Source organism: Oryzias latipes, chromosome 1 (genome assembly GCF_053564925.1).
Source record: "Oryzias latipes strain Hd-rR chromosome 1, Olatipes_Hd-rR_3.1".
Classification (NCBI taxonomy): Eukaryota; Metazoa; Chordata; class Actinopteri; order Beloniformes; family Adrianichthyidae; genus Oryzias; species Oryzias latipes.
In genome coordinates, this window is record NC_136237.1 from 32,605,604 (window position 1) to 32,632,439 (window position 26,836).

Consider the following 26,836-nt stretch of genomic DNA (forward strand, 5'->3'; position numbering starts at 1 on the left):
ATCGTAAATGGCGAGTTTTCCTCATATCGTGCAGCCCTACTTGGGGCAAATCTTGGGAATCTCCAGGTTTTTCTTTCACATCTCTGTTCCCATATATGAACATTTTGGTAGACTACAAACTTCTTGCAGTGCCAAAAATGCCCCCCCGCCAAAATTTGTACATACCTAGAACCTGTTGAGAATGAACAAATGATGACATCACTGCGGCAGAAACAAACTAAAAAAAGGAGGCTCAATGTGTGAGGCTCAATGAAAGATTTCAAAACCCACGTGTCGGGGTTATCTTAAGGAAAAGTTTTGAAATTATTATGGGATGGCGAACATTGTGTGGCAAATTTTTATTTTTCACATTTTTGATCAATATGGGAAAAGAACACTTCTGTCCTGAGCGATCTTCTTACATTTTCATACACACGCCACCAGGCTAGGTCTACAACCACAAAGTTGACCTTTGACCTCAGGAAGAGGCTGCCATATTAAATAGAAAAAAAAATCTCTTTCAGGCCCAGCTTCAGATTAAAACTCCTTGGGATTTCAATCCATCACCCCCAGAATCTTTGAGCATCACTGGAAAAAATGTTGAATTTAGAAGATTTTGAACGGCGTTAGCGTGGCGAGCTCGCCAAAGTGCTGTTCTCCTCTTACTAAAAATGTAATACATGAATTCTTGGCTCAAGCTAAACAAAAACATGACCAACTTTATGAAAATATGAGGAATGTGGGTTAACATAAAGCCTCAGTTGCTGAGGAAATCCAAACATTTTCTTTTTGCCAATTCTTCTAAAATTGATATAGACCTGTTCGTCACCCTAAGGCGACCAAAGATAGGTTGCTATGGAGATAAAACCAGCAGAAAAGCTGCCATTTTGAAGGGGAAAAAAAGTTTTTTTTTTTCATGAATTTGTCGCGTGCAGCTGTGAGCAGAGAGCCAGAGGCAGAAGGGAGAATGAAGCTGCCGCTCAGTGAGCGAGGGCAGGGAAAAAGGAGTAATGGGGGAGCGGCGGGGGCGGGGAGCGTTTGTAGGCCATACAACGCCGCTCCCGGTTTTCATTTTCTGTCTCTCTCCACGCCGTCGTCTACTGCTGTGGTTCTATTCTCCCATTCTTCACTTAATGATAAACATCAAACCGCCACGCTTTAAGAGAAAAACACAAGTGCAACAACTTCTTAAATAAGGAACTCTGTCGGATCCAGTGAAGACACCGTTTTCCACAGCAGAAAACAGCCCCTCCAGGCCCTAAAACAGACCCAGTCAGAGGCAGGAATGTTCTCTTATATATATTGTTCCCAGAGGAAGCCGGTGGAAGCTAAATGCCTTGACCAGACGGTGTAATTCTCTCCTGCACCACTAGGTGGAGAAGGTGGTTCTGCTCAGCAGTCAGAAACGGCCTGGAAATGTGGAAATATGAATGGAAGGTTGTTAGTTAGCATTCCAGGGAGCACGAGGGAGAGCAATATTTGAAGACGCTCACCAGAGTTCAGTCTGCAGAGACTTTAGAGACTCTGTGTCTTTCTCCTGACATGCCATCTGCAGAACACAAACCAATATCACTGCTTCCGCTTCAACATCTTTATTCACTAATGTCCCAGAAGGTTGGAAACTCACCACCACAGACTGCAGCAGCAGGAAGACGTTCTCGGGCAGGAACGTCACTGAAGAGGAGAAAAACATTTACTAACCCCTCAGAAAAAAGGACATCAACGTATCTGCAAATACCTTGACTGTGAGGGTCGAAAGACTCCCAGGCGTATCTCTCCAAAGTCTGAGCGTGCTCTGGCAGCAGCTTCTGCGGCGGCGGCTGTACACAGGAAGGTTTTCCCACTTTCAGCATCCTAATATTTGCCTGGTCTCCTCACTCTCTGATTATCACGTATTCTTGCCTCTGAAAGGCCGACAGCTACCCGTTCCACCCATAGAGCCCCCCCCCCCCAGCTTTTATAATTAAAAATGGAAAAGTATTTATTTCCTAACACCTTAACAGAGAAGTGTAAACCAGGAAAGTCATTTCTGCCATTTTTAAACATCCACAAATCTCTACTTTGCAGATTTTGACCCATTGCAGGTTACTTTTAGAATGCAACTTCTGAGATAAATGAGGGACCACTGTAGTTAAAAAGATATCTTGGTTTAAATGTATTTTTGAATATTGTATCCATGTATTACCTCAAGCAGCATCAGCAGCAGAACTCTGGATATTTCACATTTGGCTACAATGTCCAAGAAGGCTCCTTTGAGACAAAAGTTAAGACAGTGTCTTGATTTGCTAACAAAAAGCACCTCCTTTCTTAGAGACATCTCTATATGAGAGGTTGTTGTAGGTAAAACAACTGACCAACTGGAGTGGAGGATCCTGGGAGTTGGAGTCCTTTCTCCTGACAGAGGAGCTGCATCTCCGTGAAGACTGACAAAGCTCCGTCATAGTCGCCTGTGAAAAGTCCAGAACCGTTCAGGCCAAAAGGTCCGGTCTCTGCGTACATGAACAACCTGCTGGGGTCTAACTGACCCGACTGGACTTACGGGTTAGGATTTTACAGGAGGCCATTTCTCCCATTGACAGCAGGGCTTCAATGGGCGTCTGCGTCTGCAACTCTGCTGCTCGCTGATAATGAACAATGGCTTCTCCTGGTCTATTCATTTCCTTTTGAAGAAGAAGAGGGAATTATATGAATGCCAAGCCAAAGACCTGAATAAAAACAAAGACGAAAAAGCTACATCATTAATCTCGAGGGACACTTTGAAGCTGGGATCCAACCTTGAGCGCGTTGCCAAGTTCCTGACACAGGCTGGCTGCCATGACCGGCTGGTTCATCTCAATGTACACCTGTGATGCATTTACAAAGCAGAACTCCAGCTCAAAGCCCGGATCACTCCTGCAGACACTGTCTGCTTCCATGAATTTACTGCTGCTTTTCAGCACCCTGAGAGCACAGCTGTCAGATGGTCGTGTCATCAGGGATTCCCGCGTACCTTTGTGGCAAAGCTGTAGCAGTTGAGTGCAGCTTGGAGGTGTTCGTCGAAGCCCGGGGCCTGCAGGGCTCGGTTCTCCTTCTCGGAGGTGAGGAAGAGGCGGGCGGCTTCGGTCAAGGCCAGAGCCTCTCCGGGAGCGTTAAAGAGAGTCTGCTCGCAGCTACAGGACGGCATGTGGAACAGCAACACATCAAACAGCGGAGGACTTAACTACACAAACGGAAATCACCAGGATCAAAGGTTTCTGATTCATCTCCGTTTGCAGTGCTGGAGTTGCAGTCTACATTGTTCAGTGACACACACTTTGTTTTATTTTTTTTCTTAATCTTTAAATGTTTTCTGTAAAAAAGTCAAACAATAAATGTATAAATACGATTTTAAATCCTGAACAGTTTTAACTGAACAAAATTTCAAGAGTGATGATAATTTCTGGTAAGAAATTAAAAAAAAAATGGACTTCTTTCTACTCTAAAGCCTGTGTGGAAAATATCTGAATAAATTCTCACAGGTAAACAGACTCAAGGTTTTCCTTTTAGGGCATTGTGGGTAGTGGAGTCAATCAACAGATTCCGTTGGAGTCATAATATCACGGTTCTAATAACAGATGCACAAAATACAAAGCTAATAAAAGCATTACATTAAATCCTTCTTTTGTTTTTAATCATACTTTAAATCTAAAAAAAAAAAGCATAAGAGAATAGGATTTAGATAGATCGGAAATTACTAAAAAAACAGAAATGTTGTATTAATAGTTGAAACATAATTTGCACATATTTTTAACTTTTGATACTTGATCAATTTATGGTATGAAGATTTTCTAAACTGTTATATCTATTTTACTGATATAGTTTTATTTTTTAATCACATACACGTGATTTTTATGTCTATTTTGTTACATAATTAAGTAATTCATCTTTGTCATGTGCTTTATTGACACCTAAGGATTCTTAATTCTGTCTGATAAAAGTTATGAGCCGGATAATGAGAACTCGTGTAATAAAATGGTTACAGTAGAACAGGATGGGATTCTATAAGTTTGCTTCCTTCCACTCCCTTTTCAAGTAATATTTAATTTAATGTCCATTTAATCTTAAATTTGATTAGTCATTGTATGAATGTTTAACTGATGATTGTAATGTTTTTGTGTATTATTCTGATTTGATTGCTTAAAATAAACCATAAAAAAAGGTTAACATTACATTTTGCTGCAAATAACTAAAGAAATTGAGAATTTGCCCAAAAATGTAACTTCCCACCAACAGACATCTCTACAGCTCAATAAGGAGTTTTTGATTTGAATCAGGTATCAAATGGAACGTGAATAAATAAATTAACCTGTACATACAGGATAGTAATTGAAAACCAAAATGTTACCCAGCTTAAGACTGCACTCCTCCACAACTGTATGATTTTGAAAGAAAAAATCTGATGAGCTTGAACACGTTCCCGTCTGATTCGACTCCACAACTGAATAAAAAACGCTGCTGAGTGAGTGTGAATGACATGAACACGCACTCACCGAGCCATAGCCAGGTTGCAGAAGGCGGCATATTGAAGGCAATCCTGCTGCCTCAGTTCTTTAGCCAACTGGCCTGGAAGAGCCCAGGAACATGAATATGAAAAAAGGAACAATGTCTGATGACTATTTAAAACCAGGAAAAGCAAATTAAGACAAAAGCTTTCGCTAAAGTCGCTTTATATACTGCTGATAAATTCTGAATAGACATAAATTATTGTAAGAAAAATAAATCTATACCAGCCACACCACTACAGGTTCCTGGAAGGAACAATAACTAATCATTAAAGACTTTAAACTGATGAAAAGCTTTCAAATCAATAAAAACACTGAACATTTAAATTCTGGTTTTCATTCTTTCCAGAAATATAACTTAAACTTACAGATAGTTTTAGTCACTAATTTTTAATGTAGTGGTTTTCATGTCAAAGTTACATCATTGCAAGTTGTCAAACATCTCTACATAAACATTTAGCGTCACTTTATTAACATTCTGCCCTTTTTTGTCGGTAATTTTTTTACCGCATTTATAATATTCTTTTAATAACTTTGTTGGGAGATGTTTGGTCTTTTTCTGGCTCCATTATGCTTTACACTACAAAATTTCACGTCTTTTACGTTTTCTTTTTCGGTATTGGCAATACATTGCTGCTGAGACCTAAAAAAAATGAAGTTAAACCATCAATTTATATGAAGCATAGAGAAACAGATTTCTTACCAAACTGCTCACTGGCCTCCGCTACGTTCGGCTTTCGAAGAAAACGTCTACAACACAAGAGCGTTATGCATGTCATTGCAGTAAATAACTAAACAAGTAAAAAGCCTGTCAATATAAATTAACTGTTGGACATCTAATCAGACAGTATCTAGATTCCAAACGTGTATGTCTATTTTAACACATTTATGCTAGCTTTGACAATTTGCCTTAGCTTCTACAAATTTAAGGACAATAACTTTCATAAAAGCTGTATATCATATTTGTTCCGTACATTTACGAACGCACAAATACATGAAGGTTTACTTACTTTTTCAGTTTATTAGACACAGCCCGATATCTCGCCAGAAAATCACTTTCGGCAGCCATGATGAATGCAGCTAGCAAAATAGCTAAACCCGGAAGTTCCACTAAAAGCTGAGCTGTGATTGGTTACTTGAGGTCAAACGTCACGAACGTTTAGCTCACTGTTTTCTTTCCAAAACGACAACATAAGAGGATTTAAGCATAAAACACAAAATCGAAAAAAACATGTCGGAGCCGCTTGTGTTAAACAGAAACTTGCCGTCATTTAGAGCTCTTATTCCTGTTAAATGTTAAGAAAAACACGCGTCTGTTCTTCACATCAACCAATTCATTTGGAAATATAGGTCACATTTTTGTTGGTAAAAATGATGTTTTAATGCAGCAGTAAGCACAACAATCATATGTTTAGAATATTGTTTTTAATTAATTTATGACCTCAAATCTTAAACAGGTTTGAGATATGTAAGCAATATTACTTTCATTTATTTGTGTCTCTTTATTCCTTTGTTTTTATTAAATAAAATAAACCAGTAACATCATAATTCAAGTAATACACCACCAGCCCAAGTTTATTTATTTTTCTTTATATATTAATTAATTTTACCTCATACTTAATTTTAATATAAAGACATTAAGTTTCTAGTTGTTTTCGTCTCTACATACATTTTGCCATTATTTACATCTATTTTTAAAAGCTAAACCTCTTGCATGTAACTTTGCGGCTTGACGGCTTCAATAGAAGTAGGCTTTAACAGTAAACCAAAAATTAAATTAAATTAAAAAAAGAGAGCGGGGGGGGGGGGGGGGATTATAATCTTAATATGCACAGAAGCTGAAGATTTGCTTTAGAAGTTCTCATAAACAGATTCAAATGCGCCTTCATCTTGGTGTTCTGGTTTTGGCTCCACCTGAGAGGAAAGAATGGAAGAAAAACCAGCAGAACAACATGGTCAATGTTTTTTTTTTTTTATGGATTGTAAATCTGTCATAAAACATAAGATTACTACTTACCGTTTTTAGCATTTCCCTTTTCTTGGAATTGGTTTTCTCAATTGTCGGCTCTGCTTCAGCAGCTGAGCAGTCCAGCACGTCATAAATGGACCTGGGACGAGTATCTAGACTCTGGGAATAATTGTTCATGTCATCGGGAAGAAATATTTATATATTCATTTACATGATTTAAAAAATGACATTGTCAAATCGGGGCAAGGGAAATGTGTCTGTCCATGTGATGAAGAGAGTGCTTACAGCGTAAACAGAAGGGGACTGTGGTGGCATCACATCCTTTGCTTCCTTTATCTCTCTGTCCTTTTCTTCTTTGTTCTGCTTTTCATTTCTGCCAGTGTTGTCACATTCTGTGTTTTTTTCTTTCTAAAAAAAATACACAAGGAGAGTCTGATGACTGGATGTCACAACCTGGTGTCAGAAAACAGATAGCGTTTGCAACTTATATGATTATAATATTTCTTTATAATATTTTAATATAAATCTGTCAGAAAAAACTATTAGTTTATACTGATGATGCTGTCTTTTCAGATGCTTTATTATGAACATTGAATTGTTACAAATATTGCTTTTCTAGTCTTTAGATGAAGCAGTGGCATAATTTGACCACTAGATGTCGCAGTTGTCTGTTATTTTCAAATTGGACTGAAGCCTTGAAGCTTCAAATGTCGAAATCAAGAGAAATTAGAAAGAAAAGCCTCCGAATTTCATGAGACTTTACTGGCAAATTACTGGCTTTCATTGAACTATTATCAGTTAAAATTGTTTTTTTTCTGTGCTTTCTCTGTTCTTCCCCACTTCCTATTCTTTTTTTAATAGGAAAACGTCCAGTAGAGAGCAAGGCGTCGTCTTTGTTAACCAATCTTTGTTAAACAGAAAAAAACACATTTTGTTCACTTTTAAAATAAAAATCCCTACAAAGCAAAAACAAGTTGGATTTCTTTGATGTAAAACAAGTGAAGCCAGAAAACATAGTTTTATTTGTGATTTTTTTGGATAGATCTAAGTATATCAAACAAACAGTGTTATTTCCTAACAAGGCAACAGATGCGATAGAAAAATGTTTAATCTTACAACAGCCCATTTCATAGTATGTCAAACCGCCACATCTTACCCAATGTCCTCTGAGAGCAATCACTGAGAAGAGCACACTGGAGATCAGCAGCACTCCAGCGATGGTGCCCCGAATAATAAATTCAGTGTGGTCGGCCTTGTAGCCTTCATCTGAAAAACACATATTATTCAGCGTCTAACACAATTTGAAAAAAACTGATAAGTAAAAAATAAAATCTATTTCAAATATTCATTTATTGATTCTTTCTAACAAAAAAAGGCTTGTCCAGGAATTTAAAAATCTGACTATAAGGTAAAACATCCCTTAAAGTCAGGGCAAAAAAACTTTACTGAATAACTCAAACTAAACTTAGTCTCTAACATTTTATTCATCTAAATGTTTACTTTATTATTTTGTTAACTGATCCAGCCCCAAAGGGGAGCTTCAAAAATAGGCTATTTTCTTCAAATGTAATTCCTTGTTTTGTAATGTAATTTGGTTGGATTGTTTTTTAGTACATCAACAATACTGTATACTTTCAAAATCAGAGTTAAAATATAAGAAATAGAATGACCTGGTTTTTTTTAAACGCTTTTTTCATTCTCTGATACTCACCTCTGACCTGTAAAAACAAGTAAACGTTGGCTCTTTTATATTTGCAGTGGTATTCTCCAGATTCCGTCACGTTTTTTAACAAAAGCATTTTTTCAACTTTAATGATGCTTTTTGTCGCCTGGATGTCTTCTTCGCACATTAATTTATCAGAGGGGTTGAAACACTGTAACTTGTCTGCAGTCTGATTTGCAGGGAGGTCAAGGGTACAACAGACTGTGAGATTCTCCTTTGTAAAGGCCACAAAGACCGTGCTGTTCAAGCTCAGTCCTGCAAGGAGACACAAAATGTGGGATTATAAATTAAAACTGACCATCCGGTAAGCACTCCATACAACTGAATCTGAAGCTGTTGGATAAAAAAAAAAACACTTGATTGGGTGCTTGAATATTTATTTTACTTTGTTCACATCATCAATTTTTATATTTTTTGTCTGCCTTATGGCAGGAAAATAAAAGTACTTTGAAAAATTTTTTAAGTATTGGTTAAAAAAAATCCCCAATTGTGCGATATACTGCAACTCTGCGATATGTGAAGGCTATAGATGAACTAGTACACAAAGTACATGGAGGTGGAACAGCTTACTTGGTGCATCCATACCAGTGCAAACCGAGGGCAGGAAAAGGACAATTACCCAAGTGGACCAAAAAGAAAAGCGATAGAACTGTTGAGCCTCCATTTCTCCAAAATGGGTCCGTCGCAGAGGTTTTAGTCTTTGTTCAAGAGGGTTTCACTGTTTTCCTCCTTTCACTTGGTGAACAAAGTACAGATAGTTTTCCGGTCTGAAGCAAATCAAGAACTTCCTCATTTTGTTCCTATAAGTTGACTCAGTGAGGACCTTAAAGGGACCCAACCTAATATAAACAGTTGGAGAGTCACATAGAAATAACCATGCATTAATTTAATTCTTTTTGATGCAGTTTATCCAAAAAGTTGGTCGCAATATTAGTCTGATTGGGATTGTCAAACGTTCAGGTTTTCTGGGCATTTTTATTTAAAAACACCCTTGTGGTTTTGGTAAGCAGTTGAATGTTAAAGATATTTTTAAATGATTCTTTACTAATTGGTTTATTTTAACATGGTAAAAGATTCAAACAGACTATAGGTACCAGCTAGCTTAGCAGTTTCCAGAACAATTTTAGCTTTCCTCTACTGCCTGAAACGAGCTAACAACACTGTTAGATTAAAACGCTTTCATAAACTCCATTCTTATTTAACAGATATATACATTGACGTATCATTTTGTAGAAGGATATCAATGACAAAAGTTTTAATAGGGCATATTGGATATTAAAAAATGTAGATAAAACGTAAAATTAATTTTCTTTTAAAATCCTGTTTTTGTGTGTTTTTAACATATTCTTGTGGCATTTTTTGATGATAAATGTAAAGAAAATTTAGCTTAAAATGGCATTTTCTGAGTATTTATTTCTTTAGATAACTGTGAGGGGGGAAAAAAGCAGTTTGAAGAAGATTGTATTTGTGACTTAGAAAATGCAACATGTTTCCTGCTGTACTCCATTCGGATGCATCCACTTGCAGGCAAATAGATCCATGAATGTCTTTGTTTTACTCGTCCGAGCTACCATCTGGCTCAAAACTGTACAGCTGGATGGCTCCGATATTGCTCACCATTTTTGTTGCACCAGTAATGTTAGCTGGGGGTTGTGAGGGGCTGTGAGTTAGCGGGAGAGCGTATAAACAAAAGGATGATGGGAAATCAGTGCAGGCTTACTCTGTGCAAACAGTACCACCCACACAGGCAAATATTTAATGAATGAAATAACCACTGGGAACGCTTTTACAATAAATAAAAAGATGATTAGAATGGGACTTTAACTAATGTATGTTTTACAGTTGAACAGATTTAGCTGCTGTTTCTTTTTATTCTCATTGATGATAGCTGCAAGGAGGTCAAAAAAATAACTGTCCGAGTTCCTCTGCCCTCCAGTTTCTGGATTTGCCTCTTCAGAGCTACAGTATGCTTCAGAAAAAAAAATCTATGGTAGCAAGATTCTGTTAAGGTAGCAGTGGAACTTTGCAGTCCAGAAGCCTGGTAAAGACAGAGATGATTGCTTTCTTTTGTGCTTGTCCGAAGAATAAGGGTCCAGATCCAATCTAAAGAGCTGGCCTCTAAAGAGTGGGCTTACGGTGTCATAAAACTGGTGTCCTGGTTGATCATTTCCATTTTGCTTTTTCTTTGTTTTGCAGATATTATTCTAGCCCTCTCAGTCTGTTTTTCATGCTGCAGCTCCAATGAGGTCAGACTTGGCTTGTTTAAAACAGCCAGAAATAAAATGCTGAAAAGTCAAATGAAAAGAAGGAGAATGGGTGAAAGTGAAGGAAGTTTTCTGAGCTGCAGGAAGGCCTCATGATTGACTTTTTAAACTAAGAAAACAAAGTTATGCTGCTGCTGAAGTCCATGTTGATTTGACCTTCTTGTTTTCCATGTTTCATTAGTCAAAAACAACTTTTAGATAAAAATTATGCTGATCTCAACTCAGGCTGGTCTAGCTGCCTGACGCTTTTACTCCTTGACCTTAAATGGATGGACGGTCATTTCTTAGGTTGGGATTGAGTTGTTTTGAAGCAGTTTTCAGTTCTAATGTGGTATCTCTTTAACTCCACATGATGTCAAACCCAACATGGAGAAAAGAAGAAAGACAAACGGATCTATGAGCTGGAATACTTCCTGTTTTTGACAAAGATGGGTCAATCATAAGGCCAGACTCAATAAAGATGGACTGAAGACCAGATAAATGCCAAAAAAGAAAATGGAGACACAACGCAGTATAGTTGCTCCTGAATAAGATCTAATGGGTGGCATGTTTTATTAATGAATGTGTATACCGTATTTTCTGCACTCAAGGTCGCTCAAACGTGGAGCAACGATGAGACACCGCAACTCGTTGAATTTTGGTAGAATTAATGCAGGCTTATTGAAAAAAAACTTCTAATGTGACACACATTGCTTCTCACACAATCTATATGTTATAAACACTTATCTGCTTACCTTCTTTGCTGTCGCCTCTTCAGCATTTTCCTTGCAGAATGACTCCGCCGTACCAAAGTAAAAGTAAAAAGTGTTGTACTCAACGTTGATACAGATGTTCAAAATTGTTCAGTGAAATATACATTTTGAATTAAGGAACCATCCCGACAAGGATCGGAAAGCGCAGGACTTCCATTATTCTTTCTCTCGTTGCTTTGCCCCGCCCTCATAACTCCTGTTCAATGACTGAAGAGATCTTAAGTCATGTGGTTTTGTTTACAAGCTTTGGTTTAAAGCAGGAAAGTCCGCTTGACGCCAATGTGACTACAGACCAAACACAAGTTTCAGGACTTGGTCTGGACCACCGGACTTTTCTAGTCTGAATACATCCAACATCGCACCCTTCGCCAAAAAAAACCTCCTCCAAAAATACAACAGTTTTTAATTTTTCATGTTAAAGTTCTTCATTGGATTAGGTCATTTTGAAGCTTTTTGTGATTTTGATAATTGTATAAGACCTGATGCTTAGATAACACTTTGTTTGATTGGATTTGTTTTACATTAGGATAAACTGAGTTTCTTTTGTTTGTGTGACAAGCGACCTAGTGGTTAGCCAGTGAACTGACCTCAGTAAGTTTTGTTTTCAAATGCGCTTCAAACAGGAAGTTTGAATCGCATTTGAAGAAAGTGGGAAGGTATTGCCTGCCCACATTTGTGTTGCATTTGGTTGAACTGGCTCATAGGAGCAAAGAAAATTGTGTTAAAAGGAGGATTCATTTTTCCTAAAATAGGAGGCAAGGCTTTTGGAGGAGGGCAGTTTTTAACTTTCATCGTTTGAAGCAAGAGCTTGGCTTGCAGTGTGGGCGTTTAGCGAGCTTCTGGGGGTGGGCCTCAGCGCAGCGTTCGCTTTCCTCCACACCCACACAGTGTTGGAGAAGTTACACTGTGGACCATGAAAGTGTGAGAGCGTACCTTCTTTGCGCAGTGTCAAAATAGAAAAAAAATGTGGTGTGTTATTGGAATTCAGCTATAGGTGACAAATTGCCTGCTGCTAATGTGAAACAGCTGCTGGCGCTGGCCTTACTTTCTCACCCCGTTAGCTTTCTGCTTTCAGCTTTTGGCGGCGTCAGATGCTGAAATCCTTTTTTATTTGAGTTAACCCCATTTGTTTGTCTTTTTTGACAGCTTTTCTCCTCTTCTCCCCCTTTTCCCTTTTTTTTTCTTTTTGGAATTTTATCAATGAGCCAACTCTGATCTCATTGCTGCTGCACAAAAACAGATACAGAGAGCTGGGATCCCATCTGGATGCCAGTCAATGAAAAATAAGTTATTCCCAATACTTTCCTGTCTCCTCTAATCCACATCAACCTTTTTTCGTGGGTAGGGATGTATCAAAACCTATTTTTTCTGACAGCAAAAGAGGCAGAAAGATCAAGAAAGCCAAAGAACATTTTTATATGACTGTTTTCTGCAAAAAGATTACGGTGCATTTCGTTTTTAATTCAGGTTTAAATTAAACTAAGTTCTTTTTTATGCATTTGTATTAGAAATATTTTATGTTTATCAATTTAATTTAACTGCTAAATATTTAAACTGCTGAACATTTGTGACGTTTCTAAATCTGTAACTCAATTCTAACTTTTCTATTTTTAGAAAAAAAAAACACTCAGAGGTTTTGCAGCAGTCATTTCTGATGTGGATGAATTACATTAGAAGAAATAAGTATTTGATCCCTTGCTGATTTGTACGCTTGCCCGTGTAAAAATAAATTGGCAGTCTGTCATCCTAATAGTGGGTTCCTTTGAACTGTGGGAAACAGAAAATCATGAAGAAAACCAAAAAATTTACATTAATTTATTTGCATTTCATTGAGGGAAATAAGTATTTCTTGCCAGAAAGACTTAGTACTTTGTGGCCAAACCCTCATTAGAAGCACAGAGGTCAGAGGTTTCTTGTAGTTGATGAGCAGGTTTCTGCACATAATTTCTGGTTTATTTTCCTTTACAAATGACTCTAAATCATTAAGATTTGGTGGTCTCTTTGCGACAATGAGCTTTAGCTCTCTCCATAGGTTTTTTACATGATTAGGGTCTACAGACTGGCTGGGCCTCTCCATGACCTTGATGTGCTTCTTCTTCAGCCATTCTTTGGTTGCCTTGGCTGCATGTTTTGAGTCATTTTCCCATTTTAAGCCTCGTGGTGGAGGGAAGGAGGTTCTCACTCAAGATTTGACAATACATGGTTCCAACTAAACCATAATGCTTCCGCCTCCGTGCTTGAGTCTTATTCAGGTCTACAATCTTCTACCTTAAATCCACTGGAAGCTCGTTCCCATGTTGGAGGGTTTGACGTCTGAGAGATGGATTCTGTCTACAGGTAATTTGTTACAACGCGTGTCTTCAAGTCAGGTGAAAGGTTGATTAGGAGAGTCGAACCAGAACTCTTTATGGTTACCAGGGGGTTAAATACTTCTTTCCCTCAATGAAATGCAAAAAAATATCAATTCTTTACCCAATTTCTTAATTTTCTTTGTGATTTTCTGTCTCACCGTTCAAATAACACATTTCACCACTCATCCAAGGGCTTTCAAAGCTCCAGATACAAAGACTCAACTTCAAGACGTCACCTGGATAAATGAGAAGCTTCACCGACATTTATCTGCACTGTCAACATAAAGTAAAAGTGAAGAGGAACGAACCAGCCTTTGGAAACTTCCACCTTCACACCTGTCCCTCAGAGGACAGGAGGAGAGCCGAGCAGGGGCTGCTCTGGAAGAGGAGGATGTGCCACACATCTGGCTGCAGCTGGAATGCTTGTGAGCAGGAGAGGGAGAGTAAGAACGGGAGGGGCTGTGGAGATACCCCAGCTTCCAGACCTTCAGCGAATAAAGACGCCACGCCGCACCAGAAACGCCGTCTTCATCGCTGGACATCTGAGGAGCGAGCAGGGAAACAGGAGGAAGCCACTTGAGTCTTGAAATCTCATCATCGCTGCAGGTTGGGAGTATTTCATCATTTCTATGCAACTTTCTCCGGCGTGTGACACCTGGAACTGCCATGGAAGTTTGGCAAACAGAAATCTGGCATCAGTTTGGTTTGTGACTTTGTGTGAAGCAGATTTGGGAGCTTTTGACTGATTCTCATGCAGAATATGAAAACAGTGAGTCACAAGTTGGTTATAGTTTGGTGAAAGACGTCATACTTTCCTCACATGGATTCAATCAGACGTAATTTTTGCTTTGCTTGTCTTCCCGCTTTTGTTTTTCTCTCTCAGAACACGGATACGTTTAAAACTCCCATTTTCTCTGCCAGCTTGGGCTGAGCTCATTCTGTCCTCTCAAACACTCTCTGGTCATTTTACATAACAGGCCCGACGACTGAGCGAAGGCGTGCAGTAATCAGTGTGTTTTTACTGGAGGTCAGAGGGCGAGCTTTTGTGAGCCGCCTTCTGCAGTTTCTCCATCGCTATTTTCTTTCCTCCCCAGCCTGTAAAGCTTTCATATTTTGCACACAGATGGGGGTTGGTCACTGTATTTTTTGGTCTATACATTTAAAGAGCTGGACTCTCTCGCGTGACGTTACCTCGTTCGAGACCAAACGGTGCACCAACAAATGATTTGATCATCAGGTATTTTGCTTGAATTTAGTGGAAGATGAAAAAAATAATCAGTTAATGCTGGAACGCCTGTAATGAAATGGTTTAACAGCCTACATGAACATTGTTTTGAACCCTCATCTGTTCTGGAACAGATAATTAAACTCAGGGATTTCATTAACCCTTGTGCTATCTCAGATGACCCCCCCCCTTACATTGACGTGTTCTCCCTACCATGACAAAGGTGGATAAAGGTGGAAAGAGTTCATGTAATCCATGGACACCAGTGAAGATCACAAATCATTGAAGAAAAAAGGTTCAGCGCACTGTCTAGTGGGTCTAGATGACCCAACTCCCAATGTTAAAGTGCCTAGGATAGCACAAGGGTTACAGCTTTCACTACAAATTAATATTAGCAGCTTCACTGCCACGGATTGTGTGATATATAAATATATATTAAACTCTTCTCTGTTTGGGATTCATATGTTCAGTTTGTTTTTGCACTCACACAACCCTCTGCATTTATCAGGACTGGATAAACTGGATTGTGTTCCCTTGTGGTTGCATTACATTCATTCACTCATTCATATCAATTCATTAGATCTGTTACATATAACACATGTAATGTTACTTTCCCATCCATTCATTTCATCCATGTATCCATCCATTTGTTCAAACATTTAGATTCACACCTAAATGTCTGTTTTTAGTCACCAATAACACATAAACGTATTCAGCAGAAACAATGATAAACTATGACATTTTTTAGGGGAAACCTGAGCACCAGGAGAAAACCCAAACAGATTAAACATGAATAAAACCTGAATGGCAACCAGAGTCTACAAAGAACTCACCTAAAGTTATCAAAACCTTTGCACATCCTCGTCGGAGAACTAAAATTCAACATGGTAGCCGGGAAATGGAATTCAGTGAAGGCGATGATGACGTTTACTTGGATGAAATAGTTCCATCCAAACTAAACCAGACCCAGAACACAGCAATAATTCCAGGAATGAATACCAACCAGGCTACAGAGACCGGCGCAGGTGTGGAAGACAACGGGACCTCTGACTGTCCTTCTGAAGTCGTTCAGAAACCTGTCCCAACTGTTTGGCAAAAGAGCTCTGCACAAGTTGTGGCCTGGAGGTTCATCTCCCGCCGAAAGCTGACAGCTCCTATGAGACGCAATGAGAAGAAGCCCTGACACCCGCTGCCCTCCGCTTTTTGGTGTCCCGCCAGCCTCATCGGCCGCTTCCCCTCCTGCTACGCCAGCCAGCTCCAGCACGTTCTTGCGGACACACGTTGGATTGTGCTCTCTGTACAAGACCCGAGTGAGGGAGGATCGGCTGCAGGGGGGGCCCACAATCAGTTACGATGTGTTTCTGTCACTGATCATATCGTGTAAATATATGTGCACAAACAGCTGTGAAATAATAAATAAATCAAACAATAAATCATTTCCACAACTTCGGTTTGGCACCCCCTTTGGCCGGCGCCACTATGCGACGCATATACTGCACGCCCTCTTTTTACGCCCCTGGTCCACTAAAGCCAATGTGGGCATACACAGGTGGGGCCACCATGGAAACTGTGGACAAACACTCCTGGGGCCCACATTTTATGCCCACTTGTAAACCATACTGTATATTGACCTTGCCGGCTGGGTAGGAGCTACCTACCTAGCTACATTACAACCTATTTTAAGAAATCTTACCAAGACTAATTCTACCATTCTATTGGCAAATCTTTTCACTTTTAACAAGGGAAAAACGTCTTGTGTTCTGTATTTTGTAACTTGTTTTGAAAAGTGTAGAGTACACACCTCATGTTTAAAGATTAACAACGCTCTGTTGTTCCAGTAGAATCTGTCTGTCCAACACAGCAACATCAGTGCTGATCCGTTTGCTACATTCTCCTCTCTTTTCCTAAAACCTTCTAAAGGGGATCATGGGCCCTCCATCGCTGTTGGCGGCACTGATGGCAGTTGCCATGGTAACAGGGGCCCAAGCTGTCAGCAAGGAGAATGATGTGGATTACGGCTACTGGAACTACAGAGAAGGAGGTATGAGTTTGAGAGGTTTTGTTTTTTGATGTTGGTGGGCCTGAAGGTTTGAGCGGGTGGAAAGAGCGAAGAGCAGCACCTCTGCCACGTTAACCGCAGCCTCTGCTTCAGCCGACAGCGTGAACGTGGCGTCCGTGCGCAGCGTGACCAGGGTTTTGGACGTCTGGGGGAAACGCATCTTCAGGGAGATAAAGACTTTGCTGCACTCCCAGCCCAGTTCGCTGCTGCCTGACTACTCCAGGTACCTGTGAAAAACCACACTTTAACCCTTTAACCACCCGCCAGCACATTCTAAAAACACAACATTAATATACGCTGACCGTTACACTCACCCAAGGCCATAAGCAACAAGGAAAAATATCGAAAATTGATTTTTTTTTCTTGCCCTGCGACAGACTGGCGACGTGTCCAGGCTGTTCGCCACCCAGTGGCGGTTCTACACTAACTTACTCCCTGGGCGAGTAACCCCACCAGCGCCCCCCCCCCCCCCCCCCCCCCACATGTTGTCAAATTTGACAACATCCTGTTGTGTTCCCTATCTTCTATTTAGCCATTTTACACAAAAAATGCATGAATTTTCTAGACTCGTATTACAGGGGGGTCAAACTCAGTCACACAGGGGCCTAAGTTAAAAACACGCTTAAGGTTTTGGGCCGAAGAAGATAAATGTTTACTGAAGACACTAAAGCTAAACTTTTGAACCTTTTAAACTGAACTTTTTGAACATAAATATGAATAAAAACAGGAACACAAGTTAAACCTTAAATAAGTTGTAATATTTTGTTCTCCATATAAATATATTCTGTCAAAATTATACAAATATGAACATGCTGCAGGACAAAAAGCAAAGAAAGCCTGTGTCAGATAAATGCATCTAGACATTAAAGAAAAACACAATTATAAACAACAAACCACAACAAGAATCAAGTTTCTCATGCACGAGGGAGAGGAGCAAATGTGTTGGAAAAGGTCCACCACGTTTCTCTTCTCAAAGGTCTGCCCCTCCCTGTGCTGCTTTTATTAAGAACACAAGTGGGAGGTAACAATTCAAGACAAAGACAAAAAGTTCATTAGGGGGTGTCATACAATGACCCCTTTGGTGGATTCTAACTTCAAACAGTATCACTTATCAGCTGAGGACAGTGTGTCGTAAAACCCCCCTGTTCCTGGCTGGGCATGAGAAGCAGATGACCAAACACACAGAACTGTTTTCAGAAGAGGTAAAAAGGTCAATCTGAGTTAACATTTAAAGAAATACATTTAAACAATGATAATAATAAAACAAATTCCTTCACATACTCCCTCCTTTTTATCATTGATAAATGTCAAAATCTCACATCCAATATCACATCTCTTTTCAGTTTTCTGTGACATCTTCATTTTCATAACACTTTCAATTTACACTCAGATGAGAAGTTTTTTTTTTTTTTTTTTTTCAAGTCATTTCAATTTCAAAATCATTACAGTCATCTTGTTCTCCCTTTAATAACAAGTTGTATTCTTGACTCAGAAGAACACTTTGTACTCCACCATTCACTGCTCTGGAAATCATAGATTGAATACAAGGAAAAATGCACATAGTGAACACACAACATATAATCAGTACCATAAGAATAGGTGTCACTATTTTTAACAAAAGTTGCCACCAGGAACCAAAAGCAAACCAGGAGAAGAAATCCCAAGATTGGGGTTTCCTGTCATCCTGCATTGCCTGTTGAACCTATTCAAGTTGATGTAATGCTTCAGTGATGCTGTGACCTTCATTGGTGTTGTCAGGAATAAATGTACAACAGGTATCATTTAACATCTTACAAACACCTCCCTCCTGAGCAACCAATAAGTCCAAAACCAATCTGTTCTGTAGAACCATAAGTCTCATGCTTGACATTTCTTCATTATAGCCTTTAAATGCTTTAATTGTAGCGTTCAAAAATAATCAAAAATAAACTTAATCGATAATCAATGGTCTCAATTCTGAGAGCGTTTTTAGCAGTTCCTACCCAGGGAAACAATGCCATAGTTACCTTTTCCCCAGTATTCCAGTGTTTATGGTCTCCAGGAACATCTGATCCCCAAATGGAATCATGTGGCTTGACATCAATAAGGTTACGTCTGTGACGCAGGTGAGGCTCATGGACTGCAGAAACTATGAAAGTGTGACCTGTGACCTTTACAGAAACACAAATCCCACTCCAGTCTCTAGGCAGACTGAGGTAGAGGGCCTGCCCACATAACCAAAACATTTGATCAACCACATAAGTACCATTGTTACCTGGAATTAAATCTGGATTAGATCCAACACAACGTCCTCTGGGGCAGGGAACAGCATAACCATGGGAAACTCTGTCATTGATTATCTGGACTGTGAAGGGAACAAGAAGTTCATGACACATCTTTGTCGGCAAAGTTCCTAAAAACTCTGTGCCATTTTTAGTTACGCAATGTGGAAACACAGTTCCTGGTTCCACACTAACATATGGAGCTAATGATTTTGTCAATTTCAGTTTTTTAAACTGATACAAACTCTTACAACTCGGTCTTACAAGAGTTCCATTTGAAGTGGTGACGGCTCCAGTACTAATATACCCTCTGGTACTATATTCAATAACACAGTCGCTTTTCCACTCAGAAAATTGCTTTGCCTGCAAATTAGGATGTAGGGATGAAGCTTCAATTACAGAACAAACATAGCAATCCGATCTATTCTTTTCCTTAGCCAGTAACATAACATACCTATACCAAGAATTTGTCATATACAGGTGAGTTATGTTCATTTTTGGACTATTCAAAACATCATGTTCATCAATACTCAGCCATCGTCGAGAAATGTTTCTTTCCTCGTTGGTGGTTCTTCTTGTAGGTGGATAATGATTCCAAAAGAATCGAATCCATGTGGTTGCTCCTGTCAGGAATAGCAGGAACAGTAAACAAAATAAACTGTCTCTTAGCCTAGTTGGACACGCCATGGTGGATATGTACCTATCTTCGGGAGGGAGAGGTTACTAGCACATCACCTCCTCAAGTCCTCTAACAGTGTAGGATCCGTGTAGTGCAAAAGAGTTCTGGTGTGCTTTCTTCCCTAAGACTAGGTGGATGTCTCGGCTTCGCTGACGTTGAGACAAGCAGCTTCTATACAGCTGCCTCCCTTTGTAGTCAGACTTCCCCACCTAGCAGTTGGAATTAGCCTCACCCAGATGCTTTTTCTTGCAGTGTGACAGGTGGATCCAAAACGTCCTTTCAGCAATCTTTACAGCTGTTGGTGTAGTCAGCAGGACTTGGAATGGCCCTTCCCCCCGTGGGCTGGACCAACACTTCCTTTTTATGGCCTCCACAAACACCCAGTCACCAACCTGCACTGGTGAAGTGTCCTGTGGAGATAAGAAGGAATCTGGCACTTGATTTGTCCTTTGAACATCTTTAGTGGTAAACATTTTTCTCAAATAATCCACTAAATTTGCATCATCATCTGGAGAATGTTGCTGTGTAGGATCAAGGTCTGGTAACCTATAAGAACGTCCATACAACATTTCAAAAGGCGTTAAAGGTTGACCTGCTGTGCGTGTGATACGCATGCTTAGCTGAACTAAGTCTATGCAGTCAGGCTACTGTCTGTTTGTCTCTTCCATGCATTTCTTTTTATTCACCATCACTTTTTCTGCATGAACAGCAAAATTCCTAAACTGTTGTAGTGCTCCTGTTGGTAGATCAACGTAAAGTTTCCTTATCTAGTCTGCAATCTCTGGTCTCATAGCTTGCAGTAAAGCTTGTTTCAGCTGCTGTCTATAGGGACTTTCATCATTATCATCATCTCTGAGTCCACTATTAGCTTTAAAACTTCTTCAAATCTGACTCTAAAATCAGACACTAACTCTCCATCATTTGTTTAGTTTGACCAATCTTTCCATAATCAGGTCTCATTGGAAAGGCTTCTCTAATTCTTTGTCCTAAAAGTGTAAGACTTTGAATTAACTCTTAGACTGTTATGCGGAAGAGGTCTGGGTGGATTGTCATCATTCATAGGATTCCTTTACTTTTGCCCAGTCTGCTTTCATAGCAGTCATACATGCTTGCTGACATTCAATGCCATTCAGATGGTAAGCTCTCTGAACTTCCATCATTTGCCCGTGAGAGATAACTCCCCTCACTGCCTTCCTAACATCCTCTAATGTCCAGGTCCTAAACACAAGAAGTGTAGGCCTCTGGCCATTTTCTCCAGCTCTGGGATTGGGCACTTCAATGATTGGAAATGTCTATGCAACTTTAGATGACTCCCAGCTTCTTCCAAACCAACCCCCAAAGTTTTACTCCAAACAAGTTTTTTCCCTTTTCCTCCTAACATTATTTTTTCTTTTTCTGGTTTATTTAAATCAGTCACTGGTGGGTAAAAACCCGTCAACAGAGGAGCATTTGTCCCCTGGTAGGGAGGAGGTGAGAAATCAGCTGGTTTCTGCTCTCCCCCCCTTTCATCCTGCCCCTGCTCGGTCTGCAGCCTGCTGCAGCCAGCTGTTGCAGGGGTCTGAGTCGCACATCTGATTTATCCTACTTTTTTTTAGCAATCAGACATGCTTATCTAGTTTTACTTTTCTGAATGCCACCCTTTATTTTTCGTTGCTTCATTTAACCACAGTTTTGCACAAATTAATTCTTCACTATTTTTTTTTGTTTCTTTTTTAGTTTTTATTCTGTTATTAATTGGTAACCATTGAACTAATTCAGTACATTCCCCTTAAAATTGTAGTTTTTATCCCATTTTACCAAGAATGTAGTTGAACCTGGATGAACCTCTTTCTATATATTTTTAATCTCATGGTAATTCAACTTTTTTATTTGAATTCCCCCATTTTTTATATTTTTTCTATTTTTTTACATTTACGTTAGTCACAGAGTGTGATCAGAACCAACAGAGAATTTCTCTCAGGACCGAATTTCACTCCCCGTGCAACAAGCTTCTAGGTCAGACCTATTGTCTGATCCGGTCACACGTTTAGGGTCCTCCCAGGAGCAAAACCCGTTTTAGACTCTGGGTTCTTTTCACCTAAAGCCTAATGAGATGAAATCTTGTTCTACTCCAACAAGCAGCCTTGTGTTAACACCGCAAGGTTTCCAGCTGCTCACTGCTTCGAACAAGTTCACTCCTTTCACACATGCACACACATTCACACCAAAAAAAAACCTTTTTTTATTTTATTTTTGTTGTTATTCTAGGCCTTTTAGGGACTTGAACCCTCTTACGCGTTTTAGGCTGCAGGACTCGAACCTACACCTTTATTTAGAATTCTGGACTTTTCCGGGACTCCAAACCCACACGTGTTTTAGGCAACAGGACTTGAACCTGTCCCTCAGAATTCTGGGCCACTTCGGGGACTTGAACCCCTGAAAAAGCGCTGTACTTGCCTTGTCGTTGTGGTCTGACTGGTTAACGAATAACGTCAATCCGGACCCAGGGATCAGACCAGTCGATTGGCCGGCGTAGAATTCACTACGACGGACTTTCCTCCGGAGACCTAGTCTCACGGGCTGTGCACAGACTTCAATCGGCATGGTCCTCCCCCAAGGACGCAGATATGTTGTCATCCGGCTCGAATGGACCAAAGAATGTCAGATAAATGCATCTAGACATTAAAGAAAAACACAATTATAAACAACAAACCACAACAAGAATCAAGTTTCTCATGCACGAGGGAGAGGAGCAAATGTGTTGGAAAAGGTCCACCACGTTTCTCTTCTCAAAGGTCTGCCCCTCCCTGTGCTGCTTTTATTAAGAACACAAGTGGGAGGTAACAATTCAAGACAAAGACAAAAAGTTCATTAGGGGGTGTCATACAATGACCCCTTTGGTGGATTCTAACTTCAAACAGTATCACTTATCAGCTGAGGACAGTGTGTCGTAAAACCCCCCTGTTCCTGGCTGGGCATGAGAAGCAGATGACCAAACACACAGAACTGTTTTCAGAAGAGGTAAAAAGGTCAATCTGAGTTAACATTTAAAGAAATACATTTAAACAATGATAATAATAAAACAAATTCCTTCACAGCCTGGAAATATTAATAAGAAATTATATCAAATAATTCCGTTTTTTTGCTCTTTCATACGACGGAGTATTAGGGCCACCAAAAAAAAAAAAAAAGTAAAATTACGAGATTTTATCTCGTAAATTTAGGAGATAAAAACTCGTAAATTTAGGAGATAAAAACTCGTAAATTTAGGAGAAAAAAAGTAATAATTTTAGGAGATTACAGTGGAAGTTAGCATGCAGAGCAGCAGGTGAACGCCATGCAGCAGCAGAGCAGACCGACTAAACTTTGTTGAACAGGTGAGCTGAATGTTTATTGATAACGTTCCAAATGTCTGGAAGGTCATTTGTTTGATTTACGATTCATTAAAGTTTTATTTATTGATGGTTGGTTTGCAGGATCTCTGCAGCCTGATGAAGCCGTCGTCGGTGTCCCTGCAGCTGTTCGCTTGAATCCTTTCACTAAAGACAAGACTCTACGTCTGTGTGACGCTTCCGTCACACAAAAGGAGAAGCACTTTTTTTTGGCATTTTTTAACGTTCCAAAGCTAATATAAAACACTATTTTCATTCCTCTTTACTGTTTTATGCTGAAACGGGACATTTCATCTGCAGGAGGGGGCGTTTGTAACACTGTTTACTTCCGCATTGGTGTTGGGATGACAGGTTCATGACGTAATGAGATAAATGAACTTCAGGATATGTGAATGAAAAGGAGAATAAAGGCTGCAGCGATTGTCTACACCCAAACGTGTCTCTGAGCTCCTTATTTTACATATTAAACTCCGCTTTACTGACACTGAACCCCGGAAAGACTGCTACACGGAAAATAATCTGATTTTGAGTCGCCAAAAGGTTCAGAATCTCTTTGTTTTAAACCTATAATAATCCGGAAATGAAGCTTCACAAAAGGCTCCACATACTTCATCTTCAAGCTAGGTTCCGATAAACGGACAACTTCGGTGTTTTTTCCTTAATCTACGACTTTTTTCTCGTAAATTTATGAGATTTTAAGTCGTAAATGTATGAGATAAAAAGTCGTAAATTTACGAGTTTTTATCTCCTAAATTTACGAGATAAAATCTCGTAATTTTACTTTTTTTTTTTTTTTGGTGGCTCTAATTTTTTTTTTTTTGGTGGCCCTAATACTCCGTCGTACTTTCATCATTTTTTAGAGAATTTATTTTTTAGAGCTGGACTCCTACTTCATTTTTAGCAATAATTTCTTAATGTGTGACGTCCTGTGTGTGTCTTTGTGAAACATATCAGAGGGATTAGATCTAAAAAATAAAACTTATTGTGATTAATATGTTTAGGTCTTATAAAACATTAAAGACTAAATCTTAGAACTCATCAGTGGGATTACTCCAAAAATATTTGGCATTTCCCTAAATTTGTGCAACACCAACAGCAGAAATCCTCCAAAAAACCTCAATCCATAAAAAATGGTCTGATCTCATCCCCCCTCCCCCTCCCCTTCCCTCTGACACACGCGGCTCCGTCTCTATGACAGGAGGCGCAGCTGCGGCTCAGAGTTGATTGTCAGATAGAAAAAGACTCCCAATCACCTGTTAGTGTGATTCAGCCAGCCACCGGCGAGTTGCGCTCCCCTCTCGAGTTTTTTGACTTATGTTCCAAAGACTACCGCAAAGAGGTGTGGCCGCAAGCGTCTTGCAGCAGAGGGCGGTGGTCACGTGCGCATCGGGTCTGCTGTGTCGGAGCAAAGAATTGTGGGAAATAATCTCCATTGCCTGCTTTTTTCGAAATTGGGTTGAGCACGGGTGTTTGTTATGCCTAATTCCTTTTCATGTGCCTGTTTTACGTTGTTTCACTCTGAGGTATTCTTTTTTTTTTTTTTTTTTTTTTTTTTTTTGCACCATAAGTGTGAAGAGCAAATAGGAGGAAGACATTCTTAAGAGTCTGATGTGTCAAGCTGAAAGCATTAAGTGTCGGCTGCTGAAGCAATTTCAAATTAGAAGCTCCAAGCTTACTCTTTGAATATAGTATGTAGCACACTGGGTGTAACGCCTCAGGCACGGCATATGCCGCCCCCTGTGAAGTGCCGCCCTGGGCGACCGCCCATATCAAAAACCGCCACCGTCGCCACCTTTGCCCAATAGCTGATGGGATAGGCTCCAGCTACCCTGTGATCCCCAAATGGATATAGCGGGTTAAAAACATATTTTTTTCTTAGTTTGGACGTTAAAGGGTTAGCATCAAAGATGATTTTATTTAGTTATTAAAAATAACTTGGGATTACAAAAATCTCAGTAGCTGCTGTTGAGGCAAAAACTGGTTCAGACAAGACAAAATATACATGTTAGATCACATTTCTGTTTTTTATGTCACTATTTCTTTTATTTTGTGTGTGCTTTTAACAAGTCCATTTTGGCACTATAATTACACAATGGCTTAATTTAGATTTTTTTTTTACATTATAAGCAAGTGAAGAAGTAAAAAGATGAAATATGTCAGTAATCAATGAAGACATTTTTAGTTTTTTCATAATTATATTATTTTAAAAGGCAAAAAAAAAAGGAGTGAACGAAGCACCAACAAATCTGTGAATGTGTTGTAAACAGTTTTGTACATGATTAGTGTTTTTTTATCTTAAAAGTATTTTTTGTTGCTTTTGTTGACTGAAAAGATGTTGCTTTGTGTTACTAATTTCAAATCTTCATCCAGGGAAACTGCACTTCTTCTGCTCCTCCTGCAGGGTGCGCCCTCTGTCCGAGTCCATCAATGATCTCTTCAGAGAAGTCTCGCTGCTGCACCGCCGCATCACTGAGCTCTCTCATCGCTTAGCAACGCTGGAGCCGATCCTCCGTCGCCTTGGCTACCAGGGGGAGGATTTGGAGGAGGCGACGGGAAGCAGGGCTCAAAGCCTCCAGGGGGAGGCCACGACTCTCGCCCGGTTCGACCCGAGGAGCAAAGTGAGGGCGACCCCACCGAGGGGGAGCAGCAGGGTGGTGAAGAGAAGACGGCTGAGGTTCCTGAGGAACAGAGGAGGGAAGCTGATCCGGGATGACTAAAGCCGGAAGAGCAGAAGCAGGAAAACCAAAAGTTTGTTTAGAACTCCTGTGCAGAACCTGACCTGCTTTCTGTACTGATGCTTTAGGATAAGAGTCTAACAAATACGTAATTTTATCTTTTTACATCCTTTTTTTAATTAACTGATGGTTCTGTTCAAAAGTTGAATTTTTTAAATATTTTTACGATTTAAATTATCTGCAACAAATTTTAGCTGCTGCTTTTTATTAAAATGTACAAAATTACTGTACACTAACTTTCAGCCAAACCATGAGGATGTGTGACTTTTATTCTGAAAAATCCAGTCCAGTGCTTCAAATCTGTATCTTCCAGAAAGCAGAAGTTTGATCATTACATGTGAAACTAATCCTTGGTGGTGTTGTTGCAACAATGTGAAAGTATTCCAGCTTTGTGAATTCTGACTTTTCCACATAATCAAACCTGGAAGGTTTTTGAATTAAGAAAATTTGACTTAGCAAAGGTAGAAAGTTATCACCTAAATGTGTTTGTCCTGAATGAAGTTTAGGCTTTTACAGGAAACAACAAATAGACACTTTCCCCCCCCAAAACCATTAGAAATTGGTTGCACATTTTGCAATAATCAGCTGCAAAAGACACGAAAGAATTAAGTGAACATGCAGAAAACCTAAAAATATGAATAAACTTTTAAATGAAAATTTCAAATCCAGCTGTTTGTGACATAAACTCTTTTTTCCGTCACATTTTCCTCTCGATTTTGTTATTTTATTTCCCTTCTGTTATTATTAACATGCAACACCACAGCTCACAGGATTGTGTGAGTTCAACTCCAAATTAGATATTATGATGTGAAAAACACAAAGCGTGTGGGTGAAGGTCACGAAGGGGCAACAGTGATGGTGCCCGTTTAGAATTCCTACAATATTGACACAAATGTGAGCTTTATTAGAAAAATGATTAGAAAAAAACGAAATGTAACTGAGTGTTCA

The 26,836-nt window shown here is 39.6% G+C and overlaps 2 protein-coding genes and 1 long non-coding RNA gene across 5 annotated transcripts; 1 reads left to right on the forward strand and 2 right to left on the reverse strand.

The window, feature by feature from the left end:
• Nucleotides 1-323: 323 nt before the first annotated feature.
• Nucleotides 324-8,970, reverse strand: f8a (coagulation factor VIII associated). Of its 2 annotated transcripts, none has more exons than XM_023955885.2 (17): nt 8,762-8,970; nt 8,180-8,446; nt 7,625-7,734; nt 6,754-6,876; nt 6,517-6,627; nt 5,510-6,413; nt 5,203-5,249; nt 4,488-4,560; nt 2,969-3,128; nt 2,754-2,822; nt 2,519-2,639; nt 2,334-2,426; nt 2,165-2,229; nt 1,718-1,799; nt 1,607-1,653; nt 1,473-1,528; nt 324-1,389 (listed from the first exon to the last, which is right to left on the reverse strand). In XM_023955885.2, the coding sequence occupies exons 6-17, from the start codon at nt 5,566-5,568 to the stop codon at nt 1,308-1,310; spliced, it is 954 nt and encodes a 317-aa protein (XP_023811653.1). In that variant the 5' UTR covers nt 5,569-6,413; nt 6,517-6,627; nt 6,754-6,876; nt 7,625-7,734; nt 8,180-8,446; nt 8,762-8,970; the 3' UTR covers nt 324-1,307. The 2 variants fall into 2 exon arrangements, with proteins under 2 accessions (XP_023811653.1, XP_078801613.1); XM_078945487.1 differs by having other exon boundaries at nt 8,811-8,926.
• On the forward strand, nt 8,427-26,552 carry LOC144991818 (uncharacterized). 2 transcript variants are annotated; one of them, XM_078945495.1, is made up of 4 exons: nt 8,427-8,495; nt 16,704-16,824; nt 16,936-17,065; nt 25,555-26,552. In XM_078945495.1, the coding sequence occupies exons 2-4, from the start codon at nt 16,710-16,712 to the stop codon at nt 25,868-25,870; spliced, it is 561 nt and encodes a 186-aa protein (XP_078801621.1). In that variant the 5' UTR covers nt 8,427-8,495; nt 16,704-16,709; the 3' UTR covers nt 25,871-26,552. The 2 variants fall into 2 exon arrangements, with proteins under 2 accessions (XP_078801621.1, XP_078801617.1); XM_078945491.1 differs by lacking the exon at nt 8,427-8,495 and adding an exon at nt 14,024-14,164.
• LOC144991823 (uncharacterized) lies at nt 17,748-22,552 on the reverse strand. Its single transcript, XR_013655456.1, has 2 exons — nt 22,219-22,552; nt 17,748-20,192 (listed from the first exon to the last, which is right to left on the reverse strand). It is a non-coding gene; the product is annotated as an uncharacterized LOC144991823 (long non-coding RNA).
• Nucleotides 26,553-26,836: the final 284 nt, after the last annotated feature.